This window comes from Rattus rattus, chromosome 1 (assembly GCF_011064425.1).
Source record: "Rattus rattus isolate New Zealand chromosome 1, Rrattus_CSIRO_v1, whole genome shotgun sequence".
In the NCBI taxonomy this organism is placed as follows: Eukaryota; Metazoa; Chordata; class Mammalia; order Rodentia; family Muridae; genus Rattus; species Rattus rattus.
Window position 1 is genome coordinate 49,475,197 of NC_046154.1, and position 14,963 is coordinate 49,490,159.

The 14,963-nt window shown below is 44.3% G+C and overlaps 1 protein-coding gene across 1 annotated transcript; it reads left to right on the forward strand.

The window, feature by feature from the left end:
• The first annotated feature begins 2,014 nt into the window (after positions 1–2,014).
• On the forward strand, positions 2,015–2,639 carry LOC116887612 (interferon-induced transmembrane protein 2-like). The gene is given in 2 exon segments (XM_032889223.1): positions 2,015–2,125; positions 2,127–2,639. Coding segments are annotated over 2 exon segments (435 nt in total). The 5' UTR covers positions 2,015–2,053; the 3' UTR covers positions 2,490–2,639.
• Positions 2,640–14,963: the final 12,324 nt, after the last annotated feature.

A 14,963-nucleotide genomic window follows, 5' to 3' on the forward strand; every position in this document is an offset into this window, starting at 1 on the left:
TAAAAAATCTCTGCCACCACTGATGCAGACAAAATTAAAATACCTTTATCTCATAATTACATTTATCTCCTAATTATATTTCAAATTGACTTCTGACTTTTAATCCCTAAAATCTCTACATTAAGCCACAGCCTTGTGAACCATTTTTGGATGTACTTTCTTACACTTATCAGTATTTTAGTGCACAGGAGAGAATATGAAATAGGAATTTGCCCTCCCCCAAATATTCCTAAGTTTGTCTTTAAGGACTGAAGACATACTAACTAGACCAAGGATATTCTACCAAAGAGGCAAAGATATCCTTAAGTATGGTTCTATGAATATGTGGGAAGAATGTGAGACTCCTATACAAAATTACAAAAATAACAACAACAGCAACAAACAAACCAAACCCAAAGAACAAACAAACAAGACCAAAATCTTAGTGGGTTGAAAGAGCACCAAGTCAAAGAAAACAAACTGCAGAATTAGTGTTGGCTGGTGCTCCCTATTGGCTCAGAGTTTGAACAATTGGTCCCCAGCTGGTGGCACTGTCTGGGGAGGCTGGGGCCTCCCAAGGTGACCTTTCAGAGATGGGGCCTACCTGGAGGATCTCCATGGAGCTGAGCAGCCTCTGTTATGTTGGCCTGACCTCTCTGTTTCCTGATGACTACCCACGTGATACAAGCCTCTGCCTCATTCCTGCTGCAGGGGCCTGGCAATCCTTCTGAACCCTGAGCCAAGAGTTAAATCCTTCCTCCATTTAGTTGTTTTGGCCAGGTATTCTCTCACAGCAAGGAGCAAAGAGTGGTTTGGGTAGGAAGAGCCTACAATGTGCAATGTTTGAAGGTAAGGTTAAGTATGCTTCCCTGTGGTCTAACATATAGAGTCCACTGGAAGAGTTTAAGCAACAAAGTCATACAAGCAGATTTGGGGAAGGGAAACATGATGCTAGCTGTAGTATGAACAGAAACATGAGTAGCCCAAGCAAGAGATATTGATTCTGGTGCACTCAGGCCACAGTGATATGGCAAAGCAGACGACCTGAAGACATGTCCTCAGGTTTAATATTAAATTATGAAACCTAGTTTCCACAACAACAACAAAAAAGTGCTAAGAAAATCATTGGCATTTTAAAAATAAATTTAAATATTTAGAATGCCTTTTAATGGAGGGGTCGTTCCAGGGGTGCTCTGTTCTCACCCTTCTGCTTCTATGATTGATGGGCATCAGTACAATCACCCACACACAGGAAACCCTGCAAGTAGTTTAGGTCCAGGAGTATGGAGGAGTGGAATGGAAACAATGTGCTGATTTGGGGATCAGGCTAAGACAGGTTTATTTAAATTCTAAGATAAGTTAGTACCAGATGGAAAACGGGGGTGGGGGTGGGGGCAGGGAGCGGCGTCTGTTGATGGCATGCAGTTCAGTCTCCGCCAGGTGGTTTAATTTGAATCCGTGGGCAGACAGGAGAAGGCCTCATTATTTAATAAGGGAGGAGAGGTCTAGCCTAGGCCCTGAGCGTTGATAAGTCTGCATAGCCGGAAGAGGAGGAGTGCACAGAGCCAGGGGGATAGCAGCCTTGGGGCCGAGCTAAAGGGGGAAGCAGAGGGAAAAGGAAGTGAAGGAAGGGAAAACTGTTGTCTTGCATTTGTTGCTGAGATTGAGCTCAGAGGAAGCCATAAAGATGACTATTAGACTGTGTGGCTTTTGTTGCTGCACCAAAACCACCATGACCAAAAAACAAGTTGGGAAGGAAAGGATTTATTTGGGATAGGGTTCTATATTGCTGTTCGTCATCAAAGGAAGTCGGCAGGAACTCAAACAGGGCAGGAACCTGGAGGCAGGGGTGGATTCAGAGGCCATGAAGAGGTGCTGCTTACTGGTTGGCTCCTCGTGGCTTGTTCAGACCACTTTCTTCTAGAACCCAGAAACACCGGCCCAGGGATGGCACCACCCACAAAGGGCTGGTCCCTCCCCCACTGGTCACTAATTAAGAAAACGCCTTATAGCTACAGAACCAGGAGAACAGCAGCCATCCTCCAGACGGTGCGATTGTTCCAGAGTCAATACCATGAGCCACAATTCCCAAGCCTTCTTGCCTGCCAATGCCGGGCTTCCTCCAAGCTATGAGACAATCAAAGAGAGATGCAGGGGTGACTGAGCTGGGGGAACCCAACAACTCAGCTGTTGTGAGGACCACCGTGATCAACATACCCAGAGAGGTCTCTGTGCCTGACCATGTGGTCTGGTCCCTGTTCAATGCACTCTTCTTCAATGCCTGCTGCCTGGGCTTCATTGCCTATGCCTACTCTGTGAAGTCCAGGGACAGGAAGATGGTGGGCGATGTGATTGGAGCACAGGCCTACGCCACCACTGCCAAGTGCCTGAACATCAGCTCCCTGATCTTCAGTGTCTTCATGGTCATTATCTGCATCATCATTTTCTCTACCACCTCTGCGATAGTCTTTCAGTCGCTTTCACAAAGAACGCCACATTCTGGATTCTAGCTGACCTGTGTCCCATGGTCCACATCTGGCCCTCCCCCTGCCCGAGGCTGAGGCCTTGACCCTTTACCCTATGTGTATGCAAATGTTACCTTCGTATATCTGCCCACAAGGGAGTAAAAAAAGTACACTTGGTGGCAAAAAAAAAAAAAAAAAAAAAAAAACGCCTTATAGGCAGATCTTTTGAGGCATTCTCTCTATTGAGGGCCCCTCCTTTCAGATACATCTAGTTAGCATGTCAGCTGACGTTCGACTAGCACACAGCGCACTGTGCAATCGTCTTCAGTCAGGGAAGATTCAGTGACGCCCTGGAACCACAGTCTAAGTTGAGCGACAACAGGGAGAAAGTTGGGACAGTTTCCTCCTCCAACAAGCATGACAGAAAAGGGAAGTCGGCCTCCGGAGGCTGGAATGAGGGTAAGATGGAAGGCTGTTTCACATGCACATGGGATGGTGGTGGAGTGAGGCATTGTAGCTGAAAGAAAGAAGGGCATGACAAGGAGCTTAGCTTGAGAGGGCCTGGGTGAGTCTGATCCGCACGAAAGAGTTGGCTTCAACAAAAGCAACCACACAGAATGTTGGCTTGCTCCTTCTCCTGCTTCCTGGTTTACTAACGTAAGATGTAAGACGTTCGTTCCAACCGCAAGTACAGACCATAAACTCCACCTTTGCTGTCCTGCCATGATAAACAAAGCCATCTCCCAGCGTGGGCAGGCAAGGCTGAGCAGGAAAGCAAGGCTCTTGTTGGCAGAGAGAACCAGCTGCTGGGCCATCAAACGTCTCTAGGGGATTCCTGGGTGCCTGGATCACGCCTCTCTGCCGTGTGTTACCCAGGCTGGTCTTTTGCCCGTTAGCGTGGGGGACAGTTAAGTGAGATGGCTCAAGCTGTGGGACAGCTGCTCCAACTGTCCTGGGAGGAAATTAGCTCCCATGTTCCCTCAGCTCTCAGCTGTGCCTAGTCCTTGACCCCTAAAGTAGAAACAATGCAACTGTCCCCAGGGATGGCCAAAGGCCAGAGGGGTATGGATGTAGCCTGGCATACACAGTGGGCAAGAAGTGACTGGCGGCTGAAATTCCTATTAATAGCAAGTGTTTTCTGGTCACAGCCATAAATTCCTCCAATGTACCAGGAACCTTAGTGATACCAGCTCTCTCTCAGGGAAGAGTCCACGTAATGCCCCAGCAAGACCATAATTGTTTCTCACCTCTGTTGTTGATAGCCCATGGGACAGTGTGATGCATAGAGTTCTGCCTGTTCTGTAATACAGGAGTGAGCAGTAACCCACCACAGGGTGCTTGTAAGGGATTGACAAGTCATTATATGTATAAAATACTGACAAGGCCACCTACTCTGTACTCCTTAGATAACCAGTATTTATTGAATGAGTAAGTATATTCATTGACTAAGCATGGCGGCATGTACTTATAATTCCCAAGTTCTAGAAAGTTCAGCCAGGAGACTATAAGGTCAAGACCAGCCTGGACTATGCAATAACTTTCAGGCTACCCTGGCAGCTTAGTGGGAACCTGTCCCCAAATTAAAAATGATAAGTATCTGAAGGTGTTGTAGCTGAGTGGTGGGACACTTGCCTAGCATGGGTGAGACTAGGTTCCATCCCCGACACCACAGAAAAGAGTGCAAACGGTATGACTGTCACCCTCCAGCAGGTCCCAAAGTTCCTGCCTTGCATGTGAAAAGTCAGACCTCAGTGACTTACGCCAGGTCTCCTTACCAGCTTAGCAGAGTTGGGATCCCTGTGCCTCATAGCTCCACTCTTAGAAGCTGGTATCTGGTATCTGGTACCTCAGTTTCCTGTTAGGCCTCAGAAATATTCCTAGGGACTGTCCATGTGGACGTCAAGAAGATAAAGTGAGGGTCCAAGGTCACTGGAACTAGTCAAGGTCAAGCTGAAAGCGTATCTTCCCTGCCTTCTTACTGTACGTCTGTTATCTATGGCAAACAGTCCAGTGCCTGGACTGGGGAAGCCAAGGAGCAGGAGATCCCTTCATGTCTGGGGGAAAGAGTTATGGGACTCAGCAGAATCCATATTCCTAGAGCCATATATCTAGCATGAGTCCTAGTTTGTGTCATGCCATCCCTTCAGGAGCCATCACCAGGCCTGTCCACACTGTGGTCTTCATGCTAGATGTGCTCAAGACCATCCAGTGGTCTGTCCTTGTTAAGGCTTAGTCTGTTTGTGGAGCCAAGAGGTGCATACGCCCGGCCTCTAGTGATAGGCTACAAGTACAACAGGCAGAGATGAACAGGTCTCCCCATGAAGAAAGTACCACAAGGCAAAGCTATCACTTCTAACAGGCCCTATCTGCACTACACCCAGCCACAAACTGTCAGGGACATTGGCCCACATGTTGGGCACATAGAGGTTTGCTACAGAGAACAAAAGGAACCCTGATCACATCACAGTCTAAAGGCTGCCATTTTATAGATGAGTAGCCAGTTGGCCAGGGTTTAACCTAGGCCTGTTGGGCCTTGGGGTCCCTGGGCTCTGGAAACTGGTGTTGCTTGAGCATCCAGAATGCCTATAGCATGTTTGTCTTCCTGAATGCTGGCTTGTACAGCAACCAGTTCCTGTTGGCAGCTTTTGCTATGAAGAGAGACAAGAGGTCAGACACATCCAGGCCCTGGATTGCTTGTTGCAGCTGCCCAGGCATCCACAGACAATACACATGGATCCTCTCTTGTCAGCTTCAAGTTCACTTTCTTTATCTCTGTCATAATCCACTGGCATACTGTAGGAGAGCCCAAGGACCAAAGCTACGTACCCTTTCAGTAAATGTCCCTTAGTACTCTCTGTTTTTTCTCGCCCTGCCCCCAGCACCCTACTCCAGGCAACATCTTCCTGGTGACATTGGAGCAGACCAAACACGACTTCCTGCTTATGTGCTCTGGAGGGTCCCACACGGGGCCTGCCCCCGAGTCCCAGGTGGTGGTGCAGATGAGGGGCTACACAAAGGCAATGCAGACCTGCTCCAGAGCCAGCACATCTTATTTCTGGTGCTTTCCTGATGCCAGGTACAATGTGCTCTTGGGCACACCAGTGGCAGCCTGGTACAGCCACAGAAGGTAAAGCTGGAAGCCCTTTCAGCTGCCAGTGTTATGGATGCTTCCATGGTTCCAATTCTTTGGCATCTGCTGGGACACAGATTTCATTATCCTCAAGAACCTGAGGAATCTGACCATTGGACTGGATAGTACTGTGCACGCACAACTTCCTGGCCCAGTCCAGTGGCTTGATTTGGGATCACCAAGGCCTGCAGCTGCTCATACAAGTCTTCAAGAAGAGGGTGTTTCTGTTGGCAAGATGGCTCAGCAGCTAAAGGTACTGGTTGCCAAGCCTGAAAACTCAAGAAAACTGACTCCTACAATTGTACTTGGACCTTCACACAAGCACCATTGTGGCATATACATCCACATGCGCACACATACACAAAAAATAAGTAAATGCATATGATTTTTTTTTGTTTTGTTTTTAGAAAAAGAAGTAGGCCAGGAGAGGAGCTCGAAGCAGCCTGTATAATGAAGGTCGTAAAGGAGAACAGAGCTCCTGAGCTGGTAGAGGAGCCCCATTCTTCCTCTCTTGGGGTGTCCTAGTCCAGGGATGCTCTAGCAGGTTCCTCCAGCACAGGAAGGTAGAATCATTTGCCTCATAAGAAGCATTTTGATTTTTAAAATTGTTTTTACTTATGTGTATGTATGTGTGAATGTATGACATATATATATATACATATATATATACATATACATATACACACACACACACACACACACACACACACACACACACACATACATGTGCCTGCCCAAGGAGCCTAGAAGAGGGCAACAAGGTCCTATGGAGCTGTAGTCGCAGACAGTTGTGTAAGCACAACTGGTGTCAGTGCTGGGATCTGAACTTGGATCTTCTGGAAGAGCAGCAAAGGCTCCTAACTGCTGATCTCTCCCAGTCTGGGGAATGGATTTTAAAGACTTCTACCTGCTACAGAAGCTGCAGGTAATAGTAAAAGTGAGTCACAGAAATAAATAAATAAATAAGCAAGGGGACTTGCCAGATGAAACTGGAGCGGAGGGAATTCAGCAGGCGCAGGTACATCTGCTGATGGGGCGATGAGATTGTGAGGGAAGGCGCACCTCCTGGCTTCTGCTTTCTCAATTAAATTTGCAGAGACGCTGTCGTTTGAACATGATAGGGATTGGAGGAGGAAGAGTTGAGGGAAGCGAAACTGTGAAATCAATAGTTCAGAGGAGGGAAGGGAGCTATAAGAGAGATGCCAGGTGGCCGTATGATTGTTCTGAACTTAACATCCGGTTGTAAGTCAATCCAAATTGATCTCCGGAAGAGGTAGGACTGAATTAACTAGATGCTGGCTTCGGCTCTCTACTTTCCTTGTATCTTGGGCTGGATCTCCTGAGAGCAGAGCCTAAAGCGGACAGCTTATGCTTTTGTATGAGAGAGAGAGGAACTCCAGGGAAGAAGAGTTAGGGGATCGAGATGCTTCGGTAAGGATGATCAACTGAGAGTCAAAGGGAGGCGCTACAAAGTGACACACTGTTGCAGTCAAAGACGGCATTTCTAATCATCAGAACACACCGCACCTCAGGACTGTTCACTTAAGTGTGGAGACCCTAGGTGTAATGGTTTTATCCACTATCTACAGCCATTGAGACTGGACATTGTGGCTGTAGAGATTAAGTTAGAAGTCTGTGTGCTGAGCAAGTTCCAGGCCAGCTTGGCTAATATCCTGGGATCCTGCTTCACAAAGCAAACAAACACCGAAAAATATTTGTTGACGCCCTGTGCTTTCTGGTTGCACATGACTTAGTGTCAACACCTAGTAGGGTTGAGAAGGGGCTGAGATGCAAATGAAGCCCTGGGGTGGGAGGAGACAGGTGGAAGGCAGAGGTGGGAAGCGAAATGGTTCCAACACAGAACTAGATGAGCTTTGTCAGGGCATCTGGGGCAGGAATAGATACTGCTCTAGTACAGGGCGATAGGAAGCCTTACATAGCCTAGTGAGAGGCTGGGAATGAGACCTCGAGGAGGACTGTGGGACACTGACATCTGCCCCTAGCCAGACTGTATACAGCTACAGGCCCAAAGCAATAGTTTAGGCTTGTGCAGGGAACAAGTATGGAGTTAGGGCAAACGAGTCTTATGGATTCTGAACGCTGACTTATGTATATATATTTTCTTTTCAACTTTAAAGACTGGATTTATTTGGAGAAAAACAAAAAACCCTCAACCCAAAGGATGGGATTTTACATCTCACGACATCTCCCAAGCGATGTCTACAGATTACAAATCATTTTCATAGAAGATATTTTTGTACAAATTTTACATGTATTCAGGAGGAGGACATAAGTCGACTCCTGTTCTTATTTTAACAGAGGAGGAAAGTAGGAGAGTGGGACAAAACAGCTGTCTTTTGGACACAACTATCTGGAAGGGAAATAGACATGAAGAGGGCAAACCACCTTCTCGTTGTCTACAATGGTTTAAAAACCCTTCCAAGTGTGGGTATCTCTGCAGAAGCCCTCTTCCTAGCTACTAGCCAATCAAATCCACCGAAGAAACTTGCTGTGCCTACTGCTGTAGCACGAGACGTCAATGCTCCTGCACACCAGGCCTAGGGCCTTGTGCTAAGACTAAGGTCTCCTCTGTCTGCAGGTACCTGACTACCCACAGCAGGGAAGCTTGCCATCCTCGGAGCTGGGCTACAAAGGTGCACATCAAGACAGGCAGGCCAAGCTACAGCGCTGCACGAGGAACTAGGACCCTGGCCAACAGTTCTTTGCATTCTCTTCTATTCTTGAGGGGAGTAAAGATGCCAACCCTCTTAGGCAGAAGAGCAGTCACATACATTATAAACTCAAGCACCGGTGTGGGGTTCAGTGAAGGAAATTTATAGAAACCTTTAAATACTCCAAGGCTGAAGGCCTCCGACTCACCCCCGTTGACTTATATTTTAAAAAAGGAAACATTATAAAGTGCCCCAGACCTGATATCTTGTGTTCCATAGGCTGCTTTACCTAATTCTTGATAGCAGGGTGGGGTTTTAGGTGTGCAGAACTGAACTGGGTGCTCTACACCCTTCCCTCTCCATTCCTCCTACACCTTTTAATAAGTGTCACTCTCTCCTAGCATCCACTAACTGGCTTCAGGGGAACCTGACCCCTACCCAGCCCCTGTTCACACACAGGAAACAGGGCTTAGGGAATCCTTAGTGACAGGTCTCATGACAGGAAAGCAGGCACCTCACAGTTCCTTTCAAAGGCCCCTTTCTCCAGTGTGTCTTCAAGTAACCTTAGAACATCTAGTGACTTTTTATGTCAGTTTGTAAAGAATCTATTTTCTCACAGAAAATGCATTTCCTAAAATAAGTTTCACCTGGAAGCCCGTCAGCATAGCAAAGACAAATGAGGGAGAGAAAACACATGCAAGGCAGGGATCATTAAAAGAACCAGAGGAGACCAGAGTAGAGAAACTTAGAAAACTTTTTTTTTTTTTTTTTTTGTTTGAGACAGTGTTTCTCTGTGTAGCTGTGGTTAAAATCACAGCTTTGGGAAGTTGTTTTCTGACCCCTCCTCCTTCCTCTCTTGGTCTCTCTGTCTCTCTGCCTCTCTGTCTCTCTCTGTCTCTGTCTCTCTCTGTTTCACACACACACACACACACACACACACACACACACACACACACACACACATGACAGTGGGCTTGAATTCATCCTCACTGCTCACTGTTTTCTCTGGCTTTGGCAAACTTACTCCATCATTTGTACCCATTTCTTCAGCAGCCAGGAGGATAGATATATGCCTCATCTGGAGGACGAGCTCATGCCTACACAGCTCTTGATGCTTGGTAGAGGTTAAATGATAGCCTTTACCATTCAAAATGTAACTTTCCAGAAGGCAGGGGTAACATTTTCTACTGCTCTGTGTCTCAACTCAGTAAAATGCTATACAGTATCTCCTGCTCACTCCATACCTCTAGGCTCTGAGGAGAGTGAGCTGTGAGTGGGAAGGAGGAGAACGGAGTGTCCGGAAGTTTGATCTTTGTAATGCCCTCCATTGTTTGGAGACGGAATGGAAAGGCTCAGAGGATTTAAGTAACTGGCCCCAAGACCATTCAGCTGCTAAAGAAGAGTTAAATCCTGTCTTTGGGAGTCTGTTCATTGTACTTTGTATTGGAAATAAACAAGAATAAATAGAATAAATAAATAGAGTGGGATTTAAGGAGGATGGAGGTTTGCTCTTGGAGCCCCTCCGGTGTCTATTTATTTACCCAGTACTCTCCGAACTTAGCACAGGCCTGCTTCCAGGGAAGCACTCGATAAATATTTATCATTAACTGGATAAATAAATAAGGGAAGGAAAGGGCAGAAGGAGGAACCAAGGCACAGGAGGATAAAATGACCTCTGAAAAAGGCATTTTCGGCCTCAATATTCAGCCTTAGACATTCAGTATTTGCTGGATTCGTGATAAGGCTTCTATTCAGTTCCCAGAGAGAGCAGAGGAAGCAATTCATTACCTGTTTACTGTAAGTACAAATTCAGACCAACGGCTTTAGTCACCTGCGCTTTCATATAAAGCAGAAAAGCAATGAGTCTCCAGCTGCAGGATCATCAACCGCATCTGTTAGGCTGTGGGTTCTCTCGGCATAGACCAGGGGATTAAAAAAAAATATCTGTGTGGTGTATCCCAGGCATATTTTCCTTTTTCTATTCAGAAAACTTTGTGAAAATATTTTTGTTTGTATTTTAGGGGATCATATCTCCCCGGCATCAGTATTCAGCCTCAGGCTAGTAAAGACTTACATGGGCTCCTGCAGGGACTATTACTTATGTCTTCTTTGATTGAAATTAATCCCGACTTCCTCTTATGGAGGAAATATAGTAAGTCTGACATGAAATAGGCTTGTTTATAATAAATTGTCAACTTAATAAAAACACATTAATACATCTACAGGGTATAATAAAAAACTATTGCAAAAATTAGTTGTAAAAACAACTTGACTAAAATGACAAACAAAAAAATAGTTCAAGTGTGAGCAAAGATTCGTCTTTGGGGAGGGAAGCCCGAATCACAACGGTGCACACTGAGTGAGGCAAACATTTACTCTGTACACCGTGGAGTGAGCATAGCCCTTCATACAAATCAAGAGATGTCTGGAGACCATTGTTCTTTGGGCAGAGGTCTGGGGCATCCAGTTCATGTCAAATCAGGGACACACATTAAAATCCATGTAAGGTACCATTCACATTTCATTGGCCAAAGAGAGTCACATGAACCAGCCCTTCTTTAATGTGGAAATATATATTTCAAATGGTGTGGGAGGATAGGCGAGTAACTAGTTACAAGCTAGCATGACTGTATCCCAGACTAGCAAGAATTAACTAATAAAAAATATATATCTAGGGAAATTGAAAACGTCTTTATTAACTTATAAAGGAAATAACAATTTGGCAACCATAATGGGAGTTTATAGGAAGCAATCGAATGCATTAATTTTATACTTAAAGCATAAAATGAAAGCGTAGTCATCCTTTTGGAAGCTTTTCTTTATTGTCTCCTAGCATTTAATTTGCCATTATTCTTTTTGGTTATTTATTTATAAAGAGAGAGGTATTTTCTTTTATTGGTATATATTTGGAACCTAGGAAAATCTGTGGCGCGGACTAGGCATGCAATGACTGCTTGATAAATGGTTTAATAAACTCATGACTCAACACGTGGTGCTATGATTTAGTGCTAATTACTGGTATTTTACCTGCATATGCTTATTCCCATTCTGTATCACAGGAAAGCTAACTTCTTTCCCATTTTCTTCCCTATCTTCTTCTACCTGAAACTTTTTAGTTGTTGCTTCTCTCAGTTATTTATAAATACATTTTTATTTTGAGAACTTCATACATTCATCTAATATTGTGATAACTACTTTGACTTCCTGTCTCTACTTCTTGGATCCCCCTCCCACTGCCCCCTTTCAACTTGTCTCTTTTTATTATATTAAAAATGTATTTTATTATATAAACTACTGAGTCCATACATGCATGCGTGAGGCAGCATCTACTGGGGCATGATCAATCCACCAGAGACCATCTCCCTAAAGAAAACTGACTTTTCCTCCCCAGGCAGCCATCATCTGTCAGTAGCTCATCATCAAGGGTATGAACTCTTGTGTCCCTCTCTCCTCTGTGACAGAGGCATGAACACTTTAATCTTGCAGGGGTCCTGTGCTTATAACCACAGCTGCCATGAGCTCATGAGTGTGATAGTCCTGTCATGTCCAGAAGATGCTGTTTCACCTCAGTGACCTCCAACCTCCGATTGTTACAATCTTTCTGCCTCCCTCTTTGCTCATGTTCTCAGAATCTTGAGGAGAGAGTGTGTGACACTGATGTCTCATTTATGGCAGAGCAGGCACAAACACTTGTCTTCTGTACTTTGACCCACCGTGAGTCTTTGTATTAACCAGCATGCTTCTCCGATGAAGACTGGGAGTTGCACTAATCTGTGAGTGTAGAGATTCATATTTACAAGAATTTGATGCCTGTCTAGCAAAATAATACCATGTGCTTCGAATCCATGGGTTTTTGTTCAGATTCATAGCACTATGCATGAGTTTCCTCCTGTGGAATGACCTCAAATCCAATCAGAAAGTGGTTGGTTGCCTCCATGACAGTTGTGCCATTATTGCAGCCTTGGGGATATCTAGTCACATCCAGCATTCACAGGTAAGACTGTTCATGAGTTTTATTCCCAGGCAACTTAGTAGGAATGAGGAGGGAGCAAGAAAAAGAATAACCAATCTGCTGTTACATAAATGCACGCAAGTGCACGCGCACATACATAAGCACACACTCACACTCACAGAGTTAAATAGAATTCCCTTGTATATAGGATAATGGCCTTTATAGAACCGTAGATCAACAAAGAAAAAGCCCAGTTCCAGGTTTGGGAAACCTCCCCTCAAGATGTAGATTGGACACAATAGGGGAAGAAATCCCAGAGAAAAATGAAGGCCACTGTCATTAACTTGATTGCCCATCAGAACTTACTACTTATTACTGCAAGACCCCATTACTGCAGACACCATACACATTGGTCACAGGACTTGAAATCAGCTGCTATAGAACTGGAAACCTCCTCTCTGCTAAGTAGTTTTAGAAACCAGTGAAGTTATTTTATTTTAAATAAACGAAAATGAATAGTTTTTGTTTGATATACACTTTCTTGCTGATAAGTGCAGAGACAGCATGCAATCTGTGAAAGGAGTTTTTCTGCATTTGGAAATATCTCAGGGATATATCCACTATCCACTCACTGTGCTACTGATGAACGTCAGCTCTTGAGTCAGATTCTTCTTAACATTGATCTTTTGTGATTTGTTTATTGTGAAAAGCTATGGAGATTGACATTACGTATTTATGAACTTGTCAGGAGAACTGTTATCCTAGTAGGCTACTAAAAAGATTTCAAATAGGCTGTGTAATGCAGTGCCTTTATTGTAAAGAGCAGATAATAATATGAAGGAATGAGAAAGCTGATATAATTTCAAAAAGATGAAAATGGAAACGGTGGGCTGCAAACTGGTTTCTATTACCATTCGACATATAATAAACATTTCAATATCTACAAAATGATTGCTGAACTCTCTCGGCTCAATTGTGTATTTTCATAATTTGAACTTCACAGGGAAGCAAGGAGGTAGTTTATACAGAATTGCATCTTTACAAGTCATCCAGAAATAATATTGAAGCATCCTTTCTGCAGTTCCCCCTGCTCTCCCAGAAGACAGCCTTCCAATTCTGCTGCTGGTTTTAGCTAGATTACATAGCAAATATTGTTTTAATGTATCTACTCTCAAGGAAAACAGAGTTTGCTTATGACTTTTACATGCTGGGCCATCTTAATACAAGAAGCTTAATTGTTCACGGTAACTTTTGAACATTCAGATGAATGTCAGTTCTTAGTCAAGGATTTGTTCAAGTGACTTTGCTGTTTATTTTTTTTTTTTTTTTAGAGATTTATTTATTTTATTTATACATGTACACTGTAGCTGTCTTCAGACACACCAGAAGAGGGCATCGGATCTCATTACAGATCCACCATGTGATTGCTGGGATTTGAACTCAGGACCTCTGGAAGAGCAGTCAGTGCTCTTAACCACTGAGCCATCTCTCCAGCCCTGCTGTTTATTTTTTATTATTCACAAAAATGTGGTAACAGTGTAGAGCGAGTTAATTATCCAAAACCCACATGGCTTGCCTCAAGAAGCAACAGCTTGTGATGAGCATTTTCGTGTGAGTGTGTGTGTATGAGTTGTCGTGCTCTATGTGTACTCATAGGCTTGCATGTGGAGGCATGAAGACGCCCTGGGTACCATTCTTGGGAATGCTATCTACCTCTTTTGAGACAGTCTCTCTTGGCCTGGAGTTCATCAGTTAGCCTAGAGTGGCCAGCCAACAACATGGCTCCTCCTATCCCTGCCTTCCCAGTGTTGGGACTCTAACCACAGACCACCCCACAACCCTGGTGTTCTTCATGTAGGTTCTTTGGATTGACTGAGCCATCAGCCTAGCAGTCCAGATGATTTTCATTAAGGATCTTAACTATATCGTAAGGGAAACATAGTAACTAAAAATAATTTACATAGCAGGCATGGTGGTATATGCCTATAATCCCAGTACTCAAAAGCTAAGGCAGGTGGATTGCTAGGAATTCAAGTCCAGCCTGGGCTACGTAGTGAGCTCTGAGCTAGCCAAGGCTATATAGCAAGACCCTATGTCAATCCTTCCCCACATAGTGAACAGCTGAAATCTTGGAAGTCTTGGCTTAAACCTGAGAAGTATTTGCAATACAATAAGAACAAGGTGCTTCTGTGTACAGATCATCTCTATTAGGAGTAGTTTAGCAGATGCAGACTCAACTAAGACATATGCCGACAAACTGTATCTCCCAGCACTGAGCTCCCAGCAGCAGACTGAGAACACACACATTTTTGTAAGGGATTTATTTTTAATTTATATTTGAAAAAAATGTTCCTAACAGATGGAGAAAAGTAAAGAACTATTCATAAAACACTTTGGCGTAGTTCCACAAAAATGCCCCATTGATTGAGCAGGAAACAAGGTGTGGAATGTGCTATTAACCAAACTTGGAATTCATTTCTCCAATTCATAAAAGCTCCTCATTTCTCTACAGCCAGTGGAAAAAACTTCTCATCTGATACCTCTCAATGCCTGTGATTCTTCAATGCAAATCCACAAATAAATATTTATGCCACTCTCTTCCATGATGTAGAGGAAAGGGCAGTCTATCCAATGTTGAAAAAAAAAAAAATGCTGTCCGTGGTTGGAGGTGCCAGAATGCCATATTCCTTCCTTTTTAGACTCTTTGGCAACCCTTTCATGAGAAAGGCCTGCAGTTTTCTGAATGAATCCGAACTTTGTAAAAT